Raw genomic sequence first — 26061 nt, forward strand, 5'->3', positions numbered from 1 at the left:
CTTATGATTTGAAATCTGGTTAAAATCTCCTATTTTTCATGACACACAACTGCAGTCAATTTTGCTGCACATCTGAAGGTGAACAGCAGATGTTTTGAAGCTGATCTGTCCTCATTTTTAAATCCTTTTCTGATTCAGATCAAATTTACTCAATCCAATCAAAACTTTAGACGCTGTCTCTCACCATTCTCAGTAGTATACATCACATATTGTGGGATTAAGTTAGAGAGAACCCAGCGAAAAGCAATAAAATATTAATTTAGAGAAAGCATTAGTTAGTTTTCTCTTTGATATGCCCTCTGGGAAGGTCACATTTGCTATGATCGATTCTAATCTCTGTATTTAGACTCCTCTCACACAGACCACTTTCATGTCTCGTATTACATTAACTTATAGACACCAGCAACTGGGGATTTAAATTGAACCGTTTGCATCAGTTCAAACCCATTACTTCATAGCCAGCTTTAAACATGCATTACACAAGTTTTGTTTTGAGGGAGGGAGAACACTGATATTATTTTCATTCCTTTATACATACCATGCACTTACTCAAGGTACAGTAAAATCTTTATTATCCACAAGGTTTGGGTGGTGCTGGTTAATGAAAAATGCTGGTCAGCGGAGAGTTCCATTTACCAATGGGATACAGCACAATGCTCGTAGCATGAACTATTATGCAAATACTCAGTAAGGAAATGGCAGCATTCTCTTCTAATCTTCAGCAGCACGTAAAATAATGCAGTATAGAGTTCGAGATAACTTTGTAACTGCTTCTGGTTGGTAAAGTGACGATTTGTATTAGGGGAATATCAGAAATCCCGGTTAATAGAGAATTCTGATTGGTAGATTGGTAGGTAATGTGGTGGCTGGGAGCTTTGTTAAAGCAAGAGTTGGGAATCGGGTAATAGGCCAAAAAATGTACATTTATGTTGGTGGATGAATGACATACCTGAGCTTTTAGCACTCCAAAGTCCATTGGCGCCAGAAATTAACTCTTGAGTCATGAACAGTTTGAAGAATGTCAGTTACTGGTGATATTTGAAAGAGATGTTCAAAATCATGAACATTGATAGAGTAAATGAGGAACTGTTTCTTAAAAAGAAAGAGTCGGGATACTTAGGATTTGGATTTAAGGTGATTGGTAAAGGAACCAGATGTGACATGAGTTTTTTGAAGGAAGTTATTGAGATCTGGGACACGCTTTCTGAAAGGGCAGTGGAAGCAGATTCAGTGGTTCCATTCCAAATGGAATTGAGTAAGTGGAGGAACAGCAGTTATAGTTCCAGGTCAGAATGATGTGTGACTAGGAGGGGAACCTGCAGGTGGTGGTGTTTCCATGTGCCTGCTCTTTTGTCCTTCTAAGTGGTAGAGGTCATAGATTTGGAAAATGCCGTTGTGAAGGAGCTTTGGCTGCACTGTATCTTGTGGACGGTACACACTGCTGCCATTGTGCACTGATGGTGGATGGAGTAATGTTTAAGCTGGTGGATGGGATGCCAATCAAGCAACCTGCTTTGTCTTAGAGGGTGTTGAGCTTCTTCAGCATTCTTGAGCTGCACTCATCCAGGCAAATGTAGAGTAGTTTATCACAATGCTCACTTGTGACCTGTAGCTGGAGGACAGGCTTTAAGGAGTCAAGAAACGAGTTACTGACCACAGAATTCCCAGCCACTGACCTGTTCTTGTAGCCACGGTTAAGCATCAATTATTCTAGTATCACATTAAAGTTTCGCTGAGCTTTGTAAACATTGACATGGAGTTAGTTGTTCCATAGCATTCTTTTTAGTTATGCATCTAGAGCATTGATGTGGTGACATGATATCAGTAAATTGGCATCATTCTGTAACTGAGAAGCAGAATTTGTTTGTTGGGTCACGTTTGTGTGTTTGGCACATGAAAACATTGTGCTGTGAATAAAAAGCTAATCTAAATCTATTCTCTGGTCATCATTCTGTTGAAATGTAAGTGGTGCGACGCCAGAACAGAATTAGGCCCTGAATCTTAATAGCCTTGCATCAAAGCAGTCAATGACTAAAAATAACATAACTTATAAAGTTTAAACAATTTTTAGAGATATGGTATGCAGTTAGCTTAAGTGCATTCAAGGAGATTGTGGCAACTAGATAAACGTTTTAGATGCCACTACAAATTGGTAATCTTAAGGTCCGGTAAACTGGTACTTAGACGACTTGCTGATCTGGTAAATGGAAGTATGTGGTTCATGGCTTTATGTGTTTAGTAAAAGCAATCTTCTGGTACTTCAAGCAATTCCCATTTTTCTTAAAATGAACACTTGCAGGCTTTTAAGACGGTGCTTGAAACATGTCCCTGTCTATATCAATGGGGATGAAGTGAAAATGGTCGAGAGTTTCAAGTTTCTAGGTGTCTAATCACCAACAACTTGTCCTGGTCTCTCCACACCAACGCTATAGTTAAGAAAGTCCACCAACACCTCTACTTTCTCAGGAGGCTAAGGAAATTTGGCATGTCCGCTACGATTCACCAACTTTTACAGATGCACCATAGAAAGCATTCCTTTTGGTTGTATCACAGCTTGGTATGGCTCCTACTCTGACCAAGACCACAAGAAACTACAAAGAGTTGTGAACGAAGCATAAGCCATCATGCAAACCAGCCTCCGATCCATTAACCCTGGGCACACTTCCTGCTGCCTCGGAAAAGCAGCCAGCATAATCAAGGACTCCACACACCCCGGACATTCTCTCTTCCACCTCCCTCCGTCGGGAAAAAGATACAAAAATCTGAGCTCACATTCCTACCGACTCAAGAACAGCCTCTTCCCTGCTGCCATCAGACTTTTGAATGGGGCCTACCTCGTATTCAGTTGATCTTTCTCTACACCCCAGCTGTGATTGTAACACTACATCCTGCACCTTCTCCTTTCCTTCGCCATGTACGGCATGCAAGAAACAGCAATTTTCACTGTATACCACATATATGCATGTGACAAATCAAATCAAAAACCTGTTTCGACCTTTCCTGTAGACTGTGTTTATGCTATTTTTATGTAAATGTACGAGAGAATGTCCCATCATAGAATCATAGAGTGCCTACAGTGCAGAAAGAAGCCATTCGGCCCATCGGATCTGCACCTGCTCCCCGACAGAACATCTAACTAAGCATTGGGAAGACCAAAGCTTCAACGTTTGACGCAAACTCTGTTCCCTCACAGATGAAGGTTCTAGCAGCTGAGGTGAGGTGTGGAAAGTCAGTGATGTTGCAGAGGTGAAAAAAGAAGGCAGTTTTGTTGATGGAACTGATATGTGGCCAGACATTCATTTCTGTGTCAAATATGACACTTGAGGTTCCAAATGGTCTGGTTCAGTCTCAGGTACTTTCTGAGGTGGCGCAATGGAATCACTGGCTCAGGATTGGAATTTGTGACGGGGACAAAAGACTGGTCTTCTCAGTATTTCATTGGAGAAAATTTCTGCTCCTTAAAAACTATCTCATTAGTCATATTTTTAGTTGCTCGTTCTAACATCTCCTTCTGTAGCTCAATGCCAAGTTTGATCTGACTATGCTTCTATATAGAAACCTGTTAGGTTGTCCTACCTTAAAGAAACTTTTTAAATGCAAGTTTTTATCTTTGTTATTTTCATTAATTGCTGCAGCAAAGAGGTGGCAGAGAAAAATGGCTTTCTCCTATATTGACGAAGTGGTTTCTGCTTTGCATATTCAGTAGGATGATGATTAATTGGTCCCTTTACAGAGCAATTAGGGTCCATTGTGAAAAAAAGATTTATTCAATTCCAATTTTCAGTTCTGCAAACATTGATGTTTCACATGATGTGGTATATTCAGCATTTATTAATTTAATGGTTTTCATTACTAAAGGTTACATTTTTAGTATTGGCAATCAGTCGGTATCAATCACATATAATTGAAATGAATTAAGTTTAAGCAAAGAAAACAGTATCTGGCATCTACATGGACTTGGAAATTTATTGGGGAAATGGAAAATAATACTGTAAAATGATTAATATAATTTATTTTCTCAGTTTTGTTTACCAGATTTTTTGCTCCTTCTGTTCGGACTTTGCCTCATCAGTTGCCACAATCTTCTCAACACCCAGTACATTGGCATCATCTAGGACTATTTTATCTCTGAGAAAATTCAAAATCTAGCCAAACTAGAATTCTGTGCAATGCAACCGCGATTATATCTGTTTGAATTGTGTATTTCTGCAGTGGGCATTCTGATATTGGACAGCATAATTAGAAACCCAAACTAATGCATATTGGATTTTGCTGTTTTCTCCCCTTGTACCAGTGTAGGGACATCACTTGGGATTATGTTATGATACATTAAATGCAGCATTTTTTCAGAAAATATTCATTGTCATCAAAAGTATTTTCAAATTAACAAAATCATTTTGTTTGTATTATAGTTATCAGAAGGAAAATGCCTATGTTCTTCTGCTAAGTGTACAAGGTCCATTTAATCCCTACCCAGCCTCAAACAAGAGATGCAGTAACCTGTAGCTACTGCCAGAATAAGAGACTGATTAGTAGTGAGAGGCCGTGTGAGGTTTAAACTAACATTAAAAATTCAGTTCAATGAAGACCATCAGGAGAAGATCTTAATATTTTACTACAGGATCCCTTGGAGCTACTCTTGTATCTGAATTCATGTCATGCTTGTGTTCACTTGGATTTATACCTTGACTAAGAGCTATCACTTTCCTTAAAAGCCAAGATTATAACCTGATTTTAGAGACATAGGCAAACATGTACTTGTATTTCAACAGCTTAATTTGTCTTGTTTCCACATCCACAACAAATAGAATTGTCAACATCATTTCACAAATGATTTGCTAAAAGTAATCACATCTCTTCCCTTATTAATTATTAGTGTGTGTCGTTGCAGAGATGGAACTCCTTTTAAATCATTTAAATTATATTAGGGCTGCTATGAATAAAAAATCTTATACAGAGCACAGTTTTTTATTGTACTGTTTCTTGCAAAAAGTGTTGTGAATCTGAATGTAGAAGGATTTTACTCTGCTGAGCATTCAATTAGTTTCCTAAATAGTCGTCATTTAACATTATCTTCTGAGGTTCACACTTAGTGATGTATTATTGTAGCTCCCAATTTGCCTCACTGTTATAGAATACGGCTTCACGTGTCTAATGTTGCTCTGCATTCATTCCTTGATCTTCATGCATGTTGTGAGGTAGGATGCAAGGAAGAGTGATTGTTGCCATGTATTTGTGAGGTTTTTCATCTTGGCTGCATATAATAGAAATGATTGAGTAATTTCCTTGTCAATTTGGCCCTGGGAGTGCATTACTGTAATTGGCTGGTATTGAATACGTATTTGTAGGTAACTATCCTCCAGTCACATCTCTAACTCATTGGCTGACACAATGAAACTCATTGGCTGACATGGCTGTGTCAATAGACACCCCGGTTATAGTTCAAAGGCATCCAAGAGAAGGTCATCTCGCCACTTTCTTCATCCGGAAATGGTACAACCATAAGAAAGCTTAAAATGGCTGGATAAAAATATCTGCATTCAGTGAATTGTAATTTAGTTATGATGAGGACATTATAATCGACATTGAACTATTGGGTCATCTATAATCTCAAGACAAGAATTGATTTGCCATTCAGCAGTGGTGAATATATTGGCCAATATATCAGAATAGTGTAAGATTCCCTTAAATTAAATTCTAATTTATCTTCTTTGAGGACATTTAGAGAATGCATTCTGTTTGAAATAGTTTATTGTCTACTTTAAAGCATACTGTCAAAAAAAATCATATTGTCGGAAGAAATGTTGGTTTTGTAGCATATTTTTGGGTACATGGAGTCCAACCATTTCAGGTGTCTGTCTCCTGAGCTGTTTTAGAAATGTACTTTGTAAAGTTAACCCACAAGTGCCCTGGCTGGAATGACTCACACTGATGGAGGTATCCATTCCACCATCACCACCGCCCCCCCATCACGCCACATTCAGGAGTCCAAATTAACTTCTATGTCAGTTGCAAACTTTGATTCCTGTTCAAATCTTTTGAGTTCCTCCAGGATGTGTACATACTCCATCGCATCAGCAGAGTGGGTTCATAGTAGAGTAAACATGAACTATGTAAATTGAAGCAGTCCACATCTAAATACAGCAAGACCTGGACAATATCCAGGCTTGGGCTGACAAGTGGCAAGTGCAAGGCAATGACTATCTCCAACAAGAGAATCTAACCATCATCCCTTGACATTCAATGTCATTAGCATCGCTGAATCCCCCACTATCAACATCCTGGGGGTTACCATTGACCATAAACTTAACTGGACTAGCCATATAAATACTGTAGCTGTAAGTGCAGGTCAGAGACTGGGAATCCTGTGGCGCGCAACCCCCCCCCTTTGCAGGTAATTTTCTCAGGGACAAGATTGGGGGCAGAAGGGCTACCCACTTGTAAGCAATGGGTAGCCAATTAAACTAAGTTTAAGGCCAATTATCAGCAGCCAACTGGAATATTCCAGTTAACTTGCACATCCCATATAGGAAATGGCAATCTGCACGGAGGCAGCCTCCCAAATGGCAGCACTGCAGGCAGGTTTTGAGGCTCACAATGGTGACCAGGCAGCTGTGGCCATGTTCTAATTTAATTTTTTTAATCATAGAATCCCTATAGTACAGAAGAGGCCATTCAGCCCATTGAGCCTGCACCAACTCTCTGACTGAGTAACTTACCCAGGCCCCGCCCAAACCCTGTAACCCCACACATTTAGCATGACTAATCCATCTAATCTACATATCTTGGGACACTAACCCGCACATGTTTGGACTGTGGGAGCTAACCGGAGCATCTGGAGGGCAGAACGTGCAAACTCCACACAGACAGTGACCCAAGCCAGGAATCGAACCCGGGTCCCTGGGGCTGTGAGGCAGCAGGGCTAACCACTGTGTCACTGTGTCACCCTTAAATTTGCCAAGAGGGCCACCCCCCCCCCACCCCCCCCCCCCCCCCCCCCCCCCCACCCCCCCGCCCCAGCTTCAAGAGCTAGCTGCCACCTTTAATTGGATGTTGAGCGTGGCCTCAGGCCATTACTTGGCAAGTCAAGAAAAATCACTGACAGGTGACTGTTTCCAATACAGTACAGGGTTAGGACCTCCATTTGATCCTGCCATTGTGTCCAGACCCAGACCCAAAATTCTGCCCCATGTAGAAAGTAACTCATTCCTGGGCTAACTACTTAAAGTGATAGATTCCAAGAACTGACTATGTGGTTGTATTCTAATTCAGTTGACTTGTTTATGGCTGTGGATTCCTTAGCTTATGGAATTATTCATTTGTTGATTTAATGTCTGGATGGTTGCAAAAGTCTATTATTCTCCCACTTCAGCAATGCAGAAGAGATTTACTGTAGCACCAGGTAACTTGGATCCAGTGACACTGCTTGCAATTGAGGTTAAAACCCCTGTCAGAGATTGTCCTTAACTGTGGTTCTTTACCACTCTCCATAAACAGGAAATCGTTTTCAACCACACGGAAAGCCAGAGCTGAGATTGCATCACTGTCTTTAAATCAAAACAGACTATCTTTTATGGTAATATGCATGGTTTTATTTAGCCTTGAATCACTTCTGGAAAACTTGTTCAAACACAATGATAGAACCATAGAAGTTTACAGCACAGAAGGAAACCATTTGAGCCACCATATCTCCCAACTGTTAAAACAATCCAAAACTAATACAACTGCCTGACTCTTCCCATTGCTCTGTATTTAACCAGTCTTCCCTTAGAATATGTGATGGATGGATTTGATCCAAAGCTCTAAATCATTGTTTTCAAACAATCCAAACTAACAAATTGATTCCAGAAATGAAATCCAGTCATTTGGAGGACAGCTTGTTCTGACCTCTGTCATCAAGTCAAATCCTCCAAGTGTCACACGTCCAATTACTCCAGCCACTTCAGAGTCCAAGGCTGGTCAACGATCAGACTGTGTTGCTTATCAGGGATTTTCACAGTAAATTCATTGCAGTGTTAATGTAAGCCTACTTGTGACAAAAATAAATAAAATAAGTAGAGTAAGATTATAATGTACAAATTCTTTTTCTTTCTTTTATTTTTGATCTTCAATTGTTTGTCATCAGTGTAGAAATTACTTGCAGTTTACATTTACTGGAGACATTGCATAGGTGTCATAGAATCGCTACAGTGCAGAAGGAGGCCATTCAGCCCATAGAGCCTGCACCGACAATAATCCCACCCAGGCCCTATCCCTGTAATCCCCGTATTTACCCTGCTAACCCCCCCCCCCCCCCCCCCCGCCCCGACACTATGGGGCAATTTAGCATGCCAATCAACCTAACCCGCGCATCTTTGGACCAAGGAAGGAAACCGGAGTACCTGGAGGAAACCCACGCAGACAAAGGGAGCATGTGCAAACTCCGCACAGACAGTGACCCACGGCCGGTATTGAACCCGGGTCCCTGGCGCTGTAAGGCAGCAGTGCTAACCACTGCACCACCATGCTGCTATGCATCATTCTTCCTGAAACAGTTATATTGTATAAACTTTAAATTCCGGAGCTCAGATCACAACTCTAGGTCCGAGAATAAACCAAAAATTGGATTAAGATTATGTAAATCTTGTTTATTGGAATTTTGAGAGTGCAGCCAAAGATATTTTTAATGTTGTCAATATATGTGAGATGGCACAATATTGTTGTGCCATTTCCGTCATCTCAGATCTGATTTTTAAATTGGAGCTCACACTGAAAGGGTGAAGTCTTTTCGTTTCTGTTGTTGATTGAGCAAACCTGTTAATGAGTAAATCGACAGAAGATCAGTGGGTGGTGTTCTAAAAAGAATTTAATGTGGTACAGAACTTGTTATTATCCCTAAAGGGCAATCGTTCTACTTGTATCGGTGGTGGGCAAGGTTTTGGATTCTTCAGTTGGGCAAATAAAATCAACAGGCACTTGGAGGTGTTTGAGTTATCGAAGGAGAGCCAGCATGGATTCGTAAATTACAGATCGTGCTTGGCTAATTGAACTTTTTGATGAAGGGAATGGATGGATTTTGGCTGTATGGATTTTAAGAAAGTGTTTGACAAGGTACTACATAAAAGGTTGGTTAACAAAATTGAAGCTTATGGAAAAGAAGGGCCAGTGTTCAGCTGGGTAAAAAAATTGGCTTATGGACAGAAAGCAGCGAGTCATGATAGATGACTGTTTTTAGACTTGAGGTTGGTAGTCAGTGATGTTCCCCAGGACTTGGTACTAGGACCACTGATTTCTTTTGCTAGATATAAATTACTCTGATCTTGGAATAGAGAGTAAAATGTCAAAACTTGACGATAATGCCAAACTTGGAGGAGTGGCAAACATTGAGGATATTCCGAATTGCCTGCAACTGGTCATAGATAGGTTAACAGAATGGGCAGACAAGTGGTAGATGGAATTTAATAAAGAGAAGTGTGAGGTGGTAACTTTTGGCAGACGGGATGGGAGAATCAATATAGACTTAATGGCACAATTAGTGTGCAGGAACAGAGTTACCTGGTGCGCACGTGTATTCATCTTTGAAGTTGGCAGGACATATTCAGAGGATAGTTAGCAAAGCATATGGGATCTTGGGCTTCATAAATAGAGGCATTGAGTACAAAAGCAGGGAAATATATGTTCAACAGGGAAGTGCTGAATCTATATAAAACTCTGGTTATGCCCCAACTGAAGTATTGCATCCAATTCTGGTCACTGCACTTAAGGAAAGGCCCTCGAGAGGGTGAAGAGGAGATTCACCAGAATGGATCCATTGGGGGGATTTAGTTAAAAGATTAAGTTGGAAAGGTTGAGGTTATTCTGCTTGGAACAAAGGTGATTGAGGCAAGGTTTGATAAAGGAGTACAAGATTACGACAGGCTTGGAGAAAGAAGCCAGAAAAACTCTTCCTATTATTTGATGGGAGAAGGAAGTTGGATCACGGATTTAAGATTTTGGGCAAGAGATGCAGGGAAATGCAGGAGGAACTTTTTTAAGCAGCGAGTGTTAATGAGCCGGAACTCACTGCCCATGAAGATTTGGAAGCGGAAACAATTAATGATTTCAAAATTTCAGTGTATGGACACTTGGAAGAAGTAAGCTTGCAGTGATGCAGGGGTTGGGGTTGACTGGACTGGGAGCAGGCATGGATTCAATGTGCCAAATGGCCACATTCTGTGCCTGTAAATGACTGTGACCGATGCAACCAGTGATGAAATTCATGAGCTTCTGGGAAGGAGAATGGAAATTAAATCTCTGTGTCCAAAACTGTAGTTCTTGAATTTGTTTCATTTTCCTGACAGTAGGTAAAATAAATATTATTAGAACTGTGTAACTGAGATAAGGTAAGGAGAATTTATCCCCTCTGGCATTGCACTGATATATGGGCAGTTAAATAAAATCCGGTGATTAAGGAGGCTAAATACAGGGAGTTGTACTGCCCACAATAGTTGGACATGGGTTTTCAGCCAAATTTGTGATCTCATGAGTCACCTTGTTGGGGGACGTGCGAAGTGGCATGTTGGCTTTGAAACAAGATGGTTTAGAACATTCAGGCTTGCAGGTGCCACTTGGCAGATGAATGGAGATTTATACTCAAAGTTACTCAGATGTCCTGATGTGGAATGCTGTTGAATGGAGGCTTGGAACTTTTCCACAGTGGAAAGAACAAAACAGGGAAACAGATAAGCCTAGTCGGCTCCAGCCCACCATCTGACACCCAGTTATACAGCAGTGTTGGCAAAGTTACGGAATACCCTTAGCTAGGGAAATGGTCAGGCACAGAAAGAGCTCAGTGAAGAAAATATTGTTTAAAAATTAAAATTCTGTTTGCAAATGCTCAGACATGTAACATTGATGCCCCATGAGTGCCAGACAATGACAATCTCCAACAAGAGGGAATCTAACCATCTTCCTTGATAGTTCAACAGCATTACTATCACTGAATACCCCACCATCAAAATCCTGGACGTTAATATTGACCATAAACTTAACTGGACCAGCTGTGATTGCAAAAGCAATTCAGAGGCTGGGAATCCTACAGCGAGGAATTCGCCCCCCCCCCCCAGCTTCCAGAGCCTGTGCACCATATACAAGGCACAAATCAAGTGTGTACCTGGATAAATGCAATTCCAACAACATTCAAGAAACCCAACACCATCCAGGGTAAAACAATCTACTTGACCAGCACTCCATCGACCACAATAAACATTCATTTCCTCCAACACCCATAGTAGCAGTTGTGTGAGCCCTGTACAGGATGCACTGTAGCAACTTGCCAAGCCTCCTTCAACAGCACCTTCCAAACCTGTAAGCTGTACCACCTTGAAGGAAAAAAGCAGTAGTCACATGGACATGTCATGTGAATGAATGAGTTTGCTAATATTGCCAACAGTGTTTGTGAAACAAAAAACCCCTCGAGTACAAAACAAAAACAAGGTGATGCTGGTTTTCTTATATTTTATATGAAAATAAAGTTTATAAATTCGTGCTGTAGCTTTAATTTACAGTGTTAACAGGCCACTGTATCATTGCACAAATGGAAAGATGGCTTTATATCTCTGCTGATCTCTTTCAAAGCTGCTGTAATTTCAGATCTGGAGATGGGACTTAGCTGCACAATGCAGATAAATCTGCTTTCTAATCAATTCCGATTTAGCCAACCAATTCACTTTCTGTTTTATACAACAGACATTCCGAAAGAGTGGATGTATGTGCCAATGGTATTCAACTTACTGCAGTATTTCAATAGTATATTCTCAAGATCGCCACTGTAACATTTATCCATTTTGTAAAGATTAATAGCATGGTAAATCTTGACATTTGGTCACTTGCCTCCAACAACAAGAATCTACTTGTATGTAATTCACTGACTCACAGATATCTGTCAACTGAAAAAATTAGTTCCATTTGTGGAACTAATAAACCCCCATTGTGGTTTTTTATTTTGCTGGTTTTGTAATCAGGATAAGGGATGATAGAGTATCGAGCAGTTTCCATTTAGGTGTCGGCATCAAATATTCTCAAGTCCAGTTTGTGACAGTTCTGCTTAAAGCATTTGTCCATTGCTGATTTATGTCATTCTGCATCAAGAGTAGACAGACTCACAACTGTGCAGCATCTGCCAGACCTCTGTCACGAGCTACTGTGGGGTGCAAACAAGCGGCTCCAGATTTACTCAAGCTATGATATTTTTTTGTTTAAAACAAGTGCCTCCTTTCTGCTCACTATCTGATTCTGTGGCTATGATGTGGTATAATGTATTCTTTTACACTGGTCACGCTGTTAAACAAAAAAATTACAATACTTTACCACATTGCAGTAACAATTTGAATGTGTATTGTGTTACTCAGCTACACCTCCATTTTATCTTTAAAAAAATATAAAATAGGAATTTCCAGGTTATAGTTTTGGTTACCCTGTTATTAATACTTGAACTAACTGAACACAAGAGAATTTAAAAATGTGAAATTGACTATGTTTGTAATTCTCTTCTAGAGCAGTTAGTGTTGGGGATGTACAAGGAGCCATCACAGGCATGGGACAGAGACTACGACAATTTAATCCTTCCCCTTCTGGAGGACATGCAGCCGTGCTACATCCTTTATCGCCTTGACAGCCAGAATGCACAGGGCTACGAATGGCTCTTTATTTCCTGGTCACCTGATCATTCCCCTGTAAGTTGTGCATGATCTTTATTCAACAGATCTAACATTAGGAATATTAAGAGGCTAGTCAAATATTGAAAGGGGGGGAAGATAGATTAAACTGGAAAACAAGACCTGGATGACATTCAGACTTGGACTAATGTGTAGTGCAAATGTTAGTTATCACTTAAGTGCCAGGCAATGATTATCAACAATAGGAGAGAATGTAACTATTTCCCCTTGACATTCAATGGCATTACCATTGCTGAATCCCCCATCACCAACCAATTGACCAGTCTTATAAATACTGTGCCTACAAGAGCAAGTTAAATGCTGGGAATTCTGTGGAGAATAGCCCGCTTCCTGACTCCTAAAGATACAAGTCAGAAGTGTGATGGAATACTCTCCATTTGTCTAGATGAATGCAGCTCCAACAACATTCAAGAAGCTCAACACCATCCAGGACAAAGATGCAATTTGATTGACACACCATCTACCATCTTCAACATCTACCTGCTCTCCCGCCAATAGTGGCAGCAGTGTGTACCATCTACAAGATGCACTGCAGCAACTCAACAAAGCTCCTTCAGAAGCACCTTCCAAACCCACAATCTCTATCACCAAAAGGAAAAGGGCAGCCACCATCTGCAAGTTTCCTTCCGAACCACACGTTATCCAGACTTGAAACCATATCATTGATCCTTCTCTGTCATTGGGTCAAAGTCCTGAAACTCACTTCCGAGCAGCACCTTGGGTGCACCTGTGCTATCTAGACTGCAGCGGTTCAAGAAGATAGCTCACCACCAACTTCTCGAGGGCCATTAGGTATGGGAAGTAAATGCTAACCTAGCCAGTGATGCCCACATCCCATGAAATCATTTTAAAAGTCACCTACGACCAGTGACCCTTTATTTGCTTCAATTTTTAAAATATCAAACTTGCATTGAAAGAATTAACACTGTAACCAATTTAGCACCTTTCCTGTGTGAACTAATATACGGACTCTGCTTCAACGTTTGCGAGCCAGATCATTTGCAGTTTTAGAACATGAGCCTATTTGAAAATGTTTTACAGAAAACTGCCCCTTTGATTTTTCCGCTTTCTGAAGCTAGTCATGAAAGTGAAAAAATATATAGCAAGCAGGGTGGTATTCTATGTCTTCTCATTAATTTTTCATTACCTCAACATGGGAAATTTAAACCAGTTTTTATTCAGCTAAGCTGTCTCTCGGGGAGTATTTTTGATCTATGGAAGTACTTGATCTTCATTGTCAGTGAATAATGGTAAATAGTATATGATACTGCACACCTCAATTATTAATGCTCATTCTTTAAGTATAAGATGCCCCCCACACTGAACCCTTTAAGGCAAAAACATAATGTGCTGCATATAAGTTATGCCAGCAGTCTCCAGGTTTACCAGAGTAGGAAATAAATATTTTGCTGCATGTTTACTGTCCTTTACACAGAGAATCCTGAAGGAACACAAGAATGGAACTGGGCCAAGTTGGTGACTGTGCTTCCTGGAATGAGTGCAGTTCCGTCTTCACTGTAACTCACCCATATAAGGCAAACAATTTTCAATTCCAAAACAATGCTGTGAATTGACCATGCAATGCTACTGCCTGAGAGTCCAGAATGCACAGAGCAATGGGAGCAATCATACTCAGCCAGAATGTACCACAATGACTGGGTTGATAGTACAACCTTCACAGAGTCATCTAAATTGCTAGTCCCATGCATTGCCACAATTGGCAGGCTTGCTGTCCCTGGCATCCACAGCAATGCCTCACACAGGAAGCAAACCCCCAATTTCAGCTCCCAGCAATGATTTGTATGTGCAACGTACATGTAAAATCAGTTTAAATATGAATGTGAATGAATCGAGCCATAGTTCACTTTATTCCCCTCATTACAAATTCCAGACTTTGTTTCCTTTTTCACGTATTCCAGGCTGATTGTCTTCCTTTTCAGGAAAGGCTGTGCGTTCATTTTAATTACTGGTCCTCCATTCCACAGTCACTTGCTTTCTGCAAGTAATAGCTGCACCTTTTTTTTTTGCAAGGGTGAAGTGTTTGAACTGTAGTACAAAGTCCACAGGAGAAGCACTGCATATCAAACAAACATCAGCTACAGCTTGTAGGCCCTTATCAGTTTGCTGCCGGTTACACTGATGGATGGAGCAGGAAGCCGCTGAATACTGATCAGTGCCTCTTTGCTGCTGAGAAAACAAATTTGAGCTTAAGGCTAACCTTTACTTATAATGCTGCAATTTGACAAGAGAAACATTTCTAAAGCTGGAATAATGTAACACTTCCAAACTAGTTTAAAAAATAGTAAGGCAAACATTTTTTTCAGTATGGAGTTTGTTTTCATTCAAGTTCATCCAAAATATGGGGGGAAATAGCTTCAGTTTGTACATTACCCTGAGCCACAGAACGTGGCCTGCAATTATATTCAATGCTGTGACTGTATGAAATTCCTTTGCTCTACCTAGTTTTCTCACAGTATGAACTTTAACAGGCCTTCTAAGGCTTGCAGAGCAGAAGGCAGGCTGCTCCCATGACTCCCTACACAAAGGGCAGACTAGTTTATAGTTTACTTCACTCGAAGGGGATCACTACCTCCACGCAGTGCCTCCCCACAGTAGAGACTCAGGTCCCAAGCTCTCTGGAGTCTGGGATCAATCCTGCATCCCTGTATTCCATGGCAGATTTAGATGTAAAATTATCGGCATTTTCAACATAATGGTCAATTAAACTTTTATGTTATAAATGCAATTTTTTTCTTTCTTCAAACAATTTCCTCCAAAAGAGGTGGCACAATGGCACAGCGATTAGCACTGCTGCCACACAGCGCCAGGGACCTGGGTTCGATTCCCGGCTTGGGTCACTGTCTGTGCGAAGTTTGCACATTCTCCCCATGTCTGCGTGGGTTTCCACCGGGTGATCCGGTTTCCTTCCACAATCCAAAGATGTGTGGGTTAGGTGGATTGGCTGTGCTAAATTGCCCCTTAGTGTCAGGGGGGCTAACTAGGGAAAGTGTGTGGGGTTATGGGGATAGAGTCTGGGTGGGATTGTGATCGGTACAGACTCAATGGGCTGAATGCCTCCTTCTGCACTGTAGAGATTCTATGAAATGTTGTGGGTATCGAACCAGTTGGATGCACAAAGCTCCAGTAAATGAATTAGTGTGCTGGAGACTGTTCAGAATGTAACAAGAGCTGTCTTGTCCAATGCCCCAAATCTGCTTCCACGGCGGTGCTGAAATCCTGTCAGCAGTTTCTTCCAACACTCTTAAATCTTTCCAACTATCTCACCAAAAATATTGACCCTCTCAGTTTATTTGATGCCTCCTTTTGGTGTTTGAATATGCAGATTTGACTTCTATCTTCCTGATTTCTATGGTAGATTTGCACTTCAAAATGTTGCAGTTAAGGTCAAGATGCTGGGAAAACAACTCCCAGATGCATAGTGCTTAACATTTCTTTAAAAAGCCTCTAGCATGACAAAATCTGAATTTGTCCACCAAAATTCATTGATACTCATCTCTCCAAACTTGCAACGTTAGGTTTTCATAATCAACGAACTGAGTTGCTGCTTCTATTGCTCAGCAACTTTTCCTCGTCTCTATTTTAAACTTGTGCTCCTCCAGCCTGAACCCGTACAGTGGCCAAAGTAATGAAGAGAAAAGCGTCTGCATAGGGTTATGGAAAGTTCAGTCATGGTGTCAGGACCTTTCTCACTAGGTGCTGCTCTCAAAAACCAGCCACGGGCTGAATAGAATAAGTTGAGAGGAAAAGCTGGAAATCAGGAATGGAATTGTAAACCCCTGCAAATACTCAGCAAGTCCGTTCTGATGAAAGATACATAACTGAAGCGTTTTTTTACTTGACAGATGCTGACTGACGTGTGTTCTTCTAGCTTCTACTGCTTCTCTTTCAAAGGTTAAATATGGCACTTATTGGAGTCGGCAGATACAAATATGGTAGCCTGTTGGCCTAGGCACTGGACTGGAAACCCAGAAGTCTTCAGTTTAAAGCCTGTCTTTTTTTAAAATTAATTCACGCGATCATCACTGGCTAGGCCAGCATTTATTGCCAATCCCATTTATTGCCCTTGAGAAGGTGATGGTGCACTGCCTTCTTGAACCGTTGTAGTCCATGTGGTGTAGGTCCACCCTCAATGCTGTCAGGGAGTGAGTTCAGGATTTTGACTCAGTTACAGTGAACAGATGGCGATATATTTCCAAGTTAGTATAGTGAGTGGCTTGGAGGAGAACATCCAGGTGGTGGTGTTCCCATGCGCCTGCTGCTCTTGTCCATATAAGAGCGGTCATGAGTTTGGAAGATGCTGTTTCAGGATGATCATCTCTTGATGATTTGCTGCATGGAATCATACAATGCAGTACGGTGGCACAGTAGTTAGCACTGCTGCCTCAGCGCCAGGGACCCAGGCTTGGGCAACTGTCTGTGCAGAATCTGCACATTCTCCCTGTGTCTGCGTGGGTTTCCTCCGGGTGCTCCCATTTCCTCCCACAGTCCGAAAGACGTGCTGGTTAGGTGGATTGGCAATGCTGAACTCTCCCGCAGTGTACCCGAACAGGCACCGGAGTGTGGTGACTAGGGCATTTTCGCAGTAACTTCATTGCAGTGTTAATGTAAGAATAATTGTGATACTAATAAATAAACTTAAACTTAAAAGGCCCTTCGGCCCATCAAGTCTGCACCGACACGCTAGAAATACCTGAACTCCTACCTAATCTCATCTACCAGCACTTGGCCCATAGCCTTGAATGTTCTGACGTGCCAAGTGCTCATCCAGGTATATTTTAAAGGATGTGAGGCAACCCGCATCTACCACCCTCCCAGGCAGCGCATTTTTCCTCATGTCCCCCGAAACCTCCTGCCCCTCACCTTGAACCCATGTCCCCTCATGACTGACCCTTCAACTAGGGAACAGCTGCTCTCTGTCCATGCCCCTCATAATCTTGTACACCTCAATCAGGTCGCCCCTCAGTCTTCTCTGCTCCAACGAAAACAACCCAAGCCTATCCAACATCTCTTCATAAATTAAATGTTCCATCCGTGCAGCATCCTGGTGAATCTCATCTCCACCCCCTCCGGTGTTGCAGTGCATCTTGTCGATAGTACACACTGCTGTCACTGTGCATCAATGGTGGAGGGAGTGAATGTTTGCAGATGGGGTTCCAATCAAAAGGGCTGTTTTGTCCTGGGTGATGCCAAGCATCTTGAATGCTGTTGGAGCTGCACTCATCCAGGCAAGTGGGGAGTATTCCTTCACACTCCTGACTTGGGCCTTGTAGGTGATGGACACTCTTCAGGACCCAGGAGGTGAGTTACTCACTGCAGGATTTATAGCTGCTGAGCTGCTCTTGTAGCCACCATATTTATTTGGCTAGTTCAGTTTCTGGTGAATGGTAAGCCCCAAGACATAGGCAATGAGGGATTCAGCAATGGTAATGCTCTTGAATGTCAAGCAGCAATGATTAGGTCTCTTGTTGGAGATGATCATTGCCTGGCAATTGCATGGAGTGAATGTTACTTACCACTTGTCAGCCCAACTTGGCAAGTTGTGAAATTGGATTCAAAAATGTCTGGACATTTCTGTGCCAATACCACAAAACCTGACAATTCTACTCCGTCTGCCCAATAGAGGACGTTTAGAAAGATCTTGTGAACTGTAAACTTTAATCACTTTAGAAATATACATGATAGAAGAAAACTGCATATGAAAGTATAATTAATATAATTTCAATGATATGCTGTTCTAACGATGCTGAAACTGATTGAAAATGGCGACTAAAGAAAAGCAAACAAGGCTTTTGTCCTGGGTGATGCCAAGCATCTTGAATGCTGTTGGAGCTGCACTCATCCAGGCAACTGGGTCTGAAATGTGCTGCCTGGGAGGGTGGTAGGGGCGGGTTGCCTCACATCCTTTAAAAAGTACCTTGATGAGCACTTGGCACGTGATGGTATTCAAGGCAATGGGCCAAGTGCTAGTCAATGGGATTAGGCGAGAGGTCAGGTGTGTCTCACATGTCGGTGCAGACTCGATGGGCCAAAGGGCCTCTTCTGCACTGTTATGATTCTATGATTTATGGCTTGCTCCTATCATTTGTACATCTGAAGTTGTTGAAGTTTAAATTTGCACTAGGATTTTATAAACACCCTGCGTATAATTCCATGTCACACTCCTTTTCTCCACCTTACGGCAGCCACGGGTGGACAAGAAAAATTGCCTTGCCAAGTGTCCCTGAGAATATCTTGAGAATCTTTTTAAAAGCCTGTCAGACCAGAAAGTAAATTCTGCTGATTCTAAGCTCTTGCTAGCATTAGCAAGGGCATAACTTTCAGCTTGAATGCACAGTGGTGCATAGTCTGTTTCCTTTTATTGAGACTTCACCACAACAATGTTTGCTGTTGCAGACAAATACTTTCATACAAACGTGGTCATAATGGAAAAGTATGTTGCAAGAGACCTAATGGCAGATGAGGTATGCAAAATGGTTGTTACATTACAGATTGCATTCGGTGATTATTTAGTTTAAGCAAAGGTCAGATTGCCAAATGGATCTTTGTCGCATGTTCATAAGAAGCTATTTAAGGAATTCAGTTTATGACCAAAGACTTTAATATGGCAATGCTGAAATTTTTTCAAATATGTTTCTTTCACCATCTTCCAACCATTTACTGGTGTTCTGACTCCCAAAATTCCTCTTTTCCAGTTTTACCTTTTACTCACTCCCTGGCTGAAGTCAGGACCACATGAGGAAATCTTATTTGTAATCCCACAATTAGCACTCATTCTTCGGACCAGCATTCCAGAGCATATAATGCAAAGCATTGGCAGTAAGGGCGGCACGGTAGCACAGTGGTTAGCACTGCTGCTTCACAGCTCCAGGGTCCTGGGTTCGATTCCCGGCTCGGGTCACTGTCTGTGTGGAGTTTGCACATTCTCCTTGTGTCTGCGTGGGTTTCCTCCGGGTGCTCCGGTTTCCTCCCACAGTCCAAAGATGTGCGGGTTAGGTTGATTGGCCAGGTTAAAAATTGCCCCTTAGAGTCCTGAGATGCGTAGGTTAGAGGGATTAGCAGGTAAAATATGTGGGGGTAGAGCCTGGGTGGGATTGTGGTCGGTGCAGACTCGATGGGCCGAATGGCCTCCTTCTGCACTGTCGGGTTTCTATGATTTCTATAATCGGTGACACAGTGCACTGCTGTCTCACAGCTCCAGGGACCTGGGTTCGATTCCCGGCTTGGGTCACTGTCTGTGCAGAGTCTGCACGTTCTCCCCATGGGTTTCCTCCGGGTGCTCCGGTTTCCTCCCACAGTCCGAAAGACGTGCTGGTTAAGTGCATTGGCCGTGCTAAATTCTCCTTCAGTGTTCCCGAACAGGCGCCAGAGTGTGGCGACTAGGGGATTTTCACAGTAACTTTGTTGCAATGATAATGTAAGCCTACTTGTGACACTAATAAATAAACTTTAAACTTTAATCCTTTAAACTAAAGGAACTGTGGGGGCGATTTTGAGCCTGCACTCTTCGCCTGCGGGAGTGGTGGCTTGCGCTCAAATCTGGAGAGCGCAGTTCATGCTGACGTGTTTCCGAGTTCTGATCTTACCGTCCCCTTGCCAGTGGAGACGCCCAAGGCCCCCGGCTGAACTCTTGCCGATCCTCTTCCCGTTGGGTTCCCAGGAGCCCCTGTTCTTCTCCATGGGATGGAGGGGCAGCTGGAGTGAGATCCAGAAGCTCCGCCGTCCTCTGGCGCTGACATTTAGAAATCTTAGAAACCCTACAGCACAGAAAGAGGCCATTCGGCCCATCGGGTCTGCACCGACCACAATCCCACCCAGGCCGTACCCCCATATCCCTACATATTTACCCACTAATCCCTCTAATCTACGCATCCCAGGACACTAAGGGCAATTTTAGCATGGCCAATCAACCTAACCCGCACATCTTTGGACTCGTGGATTCCCGCCATACATTCAAAGCCCTGCATCATGGTGCGGGCATCTCCTGACATGGAGTGTACGTCCTGCACCAATGTCTCCACTGCGGATGCCAACCTCTCGGTACGCTGCAGTGAAGGCACCATCTCATTGGATAGAAGGTGCTGGGACTCCAACAATTGGCCTTGCTCTGCAAGGAGGGCTGCTGTCATCTCTTCCTGATGCTCACAACTCTGTCTTTGCAGCTCCAGCAGCTTTGGGATGACCGGGCCCAGGGGCACATCATCAGCAACGGGCTCAGTCCTGGGCTCCGGTATCCCTCCGAGTGTCAGTTCCCTGGGACAACCCTGCCTCCGCCTGCTGTGGATCTTTAGTTGTGAAGTGCTCACCAGTGAGTGACCAGAAGCCTGCCTACCTATTGGACCGAATGAGGTGTGAGCAACTGCATTGGTGCCGGGTGAAACATAAAAACATAGAAAATAGGTGCAGGAGTAGGCCATACGGCCCTTCGAGCCTGCACCACCATTCAATATGATCGTGGCTGATCATGCACTTGCAGTATCTCACTCCCGCTTTCTCTCCATGCCTCTTGATCCCTTTAGCCACAAGGGCCACGTCCAGCTCCCTCTTGAACATATCTACTGAACTGGCCCCAACAGCTTTCTGTGGTAGAGAATTCCATGGGTTCACAACTCTGAGTGAAGAAGTTCTTCCTCATCTCAGTGTTGAATGGCTTATCCCTTATTCTTAGACTGTGACCCCTAGTTCTGCACTTCTCCAACATCAGGAACATTCTTCCCGCATCTTGTCTGTCCAGTCCTATCAGGATTTTATATGTTTCTATGAGATCTCCTCTCATTCCTCTAAATTCCAGTGAGTACAAGCCCAGTCGATCCAGTCTCTCTTCATATGTCAGTCCTGCCATTCCAGGAATCAATCCGGTGAACCTTTGCTGGACTTCCTCAATAGCAAGAATGTCCTCCCTTAGACTAGGAGACAAAAACTGCACACAATATTCAAGATTTGGCCTCACCAAGGCCCCGTATAACTGCAGCAAGACATCCTTACTCCTATACTCAAGTTGTCTTGCTATGGCCAGCATGCCATTAGCTTTCCTCACCGCCTACTGAGGGGAATTTCACAGTAACTTCATTGCAGTGTTAATGTAAGCCTTACTTGTGACACTAATAAATAAACTTAAACTTATCTGCATGCCAGCCTTCAGTGACGGTTCCACCATGACACCAAAGTCACATTGCACTTCCCCTTTTCCTAAATTGCCACCATTCAGATAATCTTCTTTCCTGTTGTATTGTATTTGCCCACTCAACCAGCCTATCCAAGTCACCCTGCAGCCTCTTGGCATCCTCCTCACGGTACACACTGCCACCCAGCCTAGTGTCGTCTGCAAATTTGGAGGTATTGCATTCAATTCCTTTATTCAAATCATTAATGTATATTGTGAATAGCTGGGGTCCCAGCACTGAACCCTGCAGTACCCCCCGCAGTCACTGCCTGCCACTCTGAAAGGACCCGTTTAATCCCATTCTCTGCTTCCTGGCTGCCAACCGGTTCTCCATCCATATCAATACATTACCCCCACTACCATGAGCTTCAATTTTCATAGAATTCATAGAAACCCTACAGCACAGAAAGAGGCCATTCGGCCCATCGAGTCTGCACCGACCACAATCCCACCCCGGCCCTACCCCCATATCCCTACACATTTACCCACTAATCCCTCTAACCTACGCATCTCAGGACACTAAGGGCAATTTTAGCATAGCCAATCAACCTAACCTGCACATCTTTGGACTGTAGGAGGAAACCGGAGCACCCGGAGGAAACCCACGCAGACACGAGGAGAATGTGCAAACTCCACACAGACAGTGACCCAAGCCGGGAATCGAACCCAGGTCCCTGGAGCTGTGAAGCAGCAGTGCTAACCACTGTGCTACCATGCCGCCCCTAATTTTGCTCACTATTCTCTTGTGTGGGACCTTGTCAAAAGCCTTTTGAAAATCTAGATACACAACATCCACTGGTTCACTTGTCCACTCGACTGGTCACATCCTCAAAAAATTCCAGAAGATCCGTCAAGCATGATTTCTCTTTAGTGAATCCATGCTGACTTGGGACTGATCCTGTCACCGCTTACCAAATGCTCAGTTATTGCATCCTTAATAATTGACTCCAGCATTTTCCCCATCACCGATGCCAGGCTAACTATAATTCCTCATTTTCTCTCTTCCTTTTTTAAAAAGTAGGGTTACATTATCTGCCTTCCAATCCACTGGAACTCTTCCAGAGTCTATGGAATGCTGGAAAACGATCACCAATGTGTCCACTATTTCTAGGGCCACTTCCTTGAGTACTTTGGGATGCAGAGCATCAGGGACTGGGAATTTATCAGGTTTTAATCTCAGCAATTTCCCCAATACAATTTCCTGACTGATAAGGATTTCCTTCAATTCCTCCTTCATGCTAGACCCTCTGTCCCCAGTATTTCTGGAAGGTTATTTGTGTCATCCTTAGTGAAGACAGATCCCAGGTATTTGTTCAGCTGGTTTGCCATCCTTTGTTGCCCATTATGAATTCACCTGATTCTAACTGTAAGGGACCTATATTTGTGTTCACCAGATTTTTCTTTTCACATAGAAGCTTTTGCAGTCAGTTTTTATGTTTTTTGCAAGCCTACTCTCATATTCTATTTTCTCCTTCTGAATTAAACCCTTTGTCCTCCTCTGCTGGGTTTAAAGTTCTCCCAGTCCTCAGGTTTGTTGCTTTTTCTGGCCAATTTATATGCCTCCCCTGTGACTTTAACACTATCCCTGATCTCCCTTGTTAGCCATGGATGAGCCACCTTCCCCGTTTTACTCTTGCGCCAGACAGGGATGTACAGTTGTTGAGGTTCATCCATGTGTTCTTTAAATGTCTGCCATTGCCTATCCACTGTCAACCCCTTAAGTATCCTTTGCCAGCTTATCCTAGCCAATGCATGTCTCATACCATCAAAGTTAGCTTTCCTCAAGTTGAGGACCCTAGTCTCAGACTTAACTGTGTCACTCTCCATCTTAATGAAGAATTCTACCATATTATGGTCACTCTACCCCAAAGAATCTCACACCACAAGGTGCTAATTAATCCTCTCTCGTTACACAATACCCAGTCTAGGATGGCCTGCTCTCTAGTTGGTTCCTCGGCATGTTGGTCGAGAAAACCATCCCTTATACATTCCAAGAAATCTTCCTCCATCACATTGCTACCAGTTTGGTGAGCCCAATCAATATGCAGATTGAAGTCATCCATAATAACTGCTGTACCCTTACTGCATACATCTCTAATTTCCTGCTTGATGCCATCCCCAACCTCGCTACTACTGTTTGGTGGTCTGTGCACAATTCCCACTAGCGTTTTTTGACCTTTGGTGTTCTGCAGCTCCACCCGTACAGGTTCCACGTTGTCCAGGCTAATGTCCTTCCTTACTATTGCATTAATCTCCTCTTTAACTAGCAACGCTACCCCACCCCCTTTCCTTACCATCTATCTTTCCTGAATATTGAATACCCCTGGATGTTGAGGTCCCATCCCTGGTCACCCTGGAGCTAGGTTCCGTGATCCCAATTATATCATAACCAGTAATGACTGACTGCTCAGTTAATTCATCCACCTTATTATAAATGCTCCTCGCATTGGGACACACAGCCTTCAGACTCGATTTTTGGCATTTATTGCCCTCTTACAATTATGATGTAATATGGCCCCTTTTGAGTTTTGTCTTTGGTTTCTCTGCCTTCGACTTTTCCCCTTACTGCCTTTTGTTTCTGTCACAACTTTACTTCCCTCTGACTTGCTGCATTGGTTCCAATTCCCCTTCCATATTAATTTAAACCCTCCCCAACAGCACTAGCAAACACTCCCCCTAGGACATTGGTTCCCGTCCTGCCCAGGTGCAGACTGTCTACTTTGTACTGGTCCCACCTCTCCCAGAACCGATTCCAATGTCCCAGGAATTTGAATTCTTCCCTCTTGCACCATCCCTCAAGCCACGTATTCATGTTAGCTGTCCTGACATTCCTACTCTGATTAGCACGTGGCACTGGTTGCAATCCTGAGATTACTACCTTTTGAGGTCCTACTTTTTAGTTTAACTCCTAACTCCCTAAATTCAGCTTGTAGGACCTCATCCCGTTTTTTACCTATATTGATGGTGCTTGCATGCACCATGCCAACTGGCTGTTCACCCGTCCCCTCCAGAATGCCCTACAGCCACTCCGAGACATCCTTGACCCTTGCACCACGGAGGCAACATACCATCCTGGAGTCTCGTTTGCATTCGCAGCAACACCTGTCTATTCTCCTTCCAATTAAATCCCCTCTCACTATAGATCTGCCACTCGTTTTCCTGCCCTCCTGTGTAGCAGAGCCAGCCACGGTGCCATGAACCTGGGTGTGGGTGAGAGCTGCGATGCCTCTTCAACGATGGGATTGGAGAAGTCCCTCTCGGAGCTGCTGGACTCCGGTGGGTCCAGGGGGCGCGAGGATGGTACAGCATATTCCGGTGGTCGACCTGCATGAGAAAGGAGATGGCATCAATGCATTACAGGGGATACGGAGGAAACGTGACTCTCTTGAGAAATGACAGCATGTGTGCTGAAGATTCTCACGTTTCTCTGCTGTCCCCACTTCACCAGCAGTGCAGGCGCGCTCTTCCTCCTCCCCGGCCAACTCGCGGGCTAGCTCCTCAAAACACATGATGGTTCTCAGTTCAGGCACGAGTCCAGCTGGCTGTGCCCACTGATGGCTGTTGTGGTTGAGTTTGTCCTGTAATGCCACAGAGAGGAAGAGTGTAGGTTGGAGTGTTGACATTTAAGATGGTGATAAAGTGTGGCAGATGTGGGGCTTAGGTAGGAGTTGGAGAGTGAGGAGCATGACAACTACTGGGGGCACATGATGATTGTGGGAGGGAGGGGGAACCTGGTGCTTGGTGTTGGCAAAGTCTAAGGTGGCAGAGTTAGAGATTAGGGGTGCGAGGGGGTCCACTAAATGGCTGGGGGTGGTTTACTTACCTTCGTTGAGCGAAGAAGATCATTCATCATCTTCTGACACTGTTGCATTTTTCTGGAGTGCACTTGCACTGACCAGGGCTGCCATTGCATCCCAGGCTGGGTGGTGACCCTGCTGGAAAACCGTCTCCTGGAACAGGGGTAGAGTGTGTCCCGCCTCTGCTCCACTCCACCCAGCATCCTGGTGAGGGGCCCCTCCGAAATGCATGGTGCTGCCTTCTTGCCTGCCATCCCCTGCAGCCGTTGTGGAACGAGTGCTGGGCAGCCGTTTACATGGCCGTTTACCTCAGTGCTTGCAGCAGTTAAGTCATTGTGGGGCAGGCAAATCAGAGGGAGCACACATAAAAGTCACTGCGATTGAGGTA

General features: G+C 43.4%; 1 protein-coding gene across 2 annotated transcripts in view; it reads left to right on the plus strand.

Moving 5' to 3' along the window:
* The window catches only part of twf2 (twinfilin actin binding protein 2), a 105389-nt gene that overhangs the window by 38220 nt on the left and 41108 nt on the right, over positions 1-26061 (plus strand). For both annotated transcript variants that reach the window (XM_078209910.1, XM_078209911.1), the window contains exon 3: positions 12514-12692. In XM_078209910.1, coding sequence (XP_078066036.1) covers positions 12514-12692 — 179 coding nt within the window. The remainder of the gene's footprint in view (positions 1-12513; positions 12693-26061) is intronic.

Source organism: Mustelus asterias, chromosome 3 (assembly GCF_964213995.1).
Source record: "Mustelus asterias chromosome 3, sMusAst1.hap1.1, whole genome shotgun sequence".
In the NCBI taxonomy this organism is placed as follows: Eukaryota; Metazoa; Chordata; class Chondrichthyes; order Carcharhiniformes; family Triakidae; genus Mustelus; species Mustelus asterias.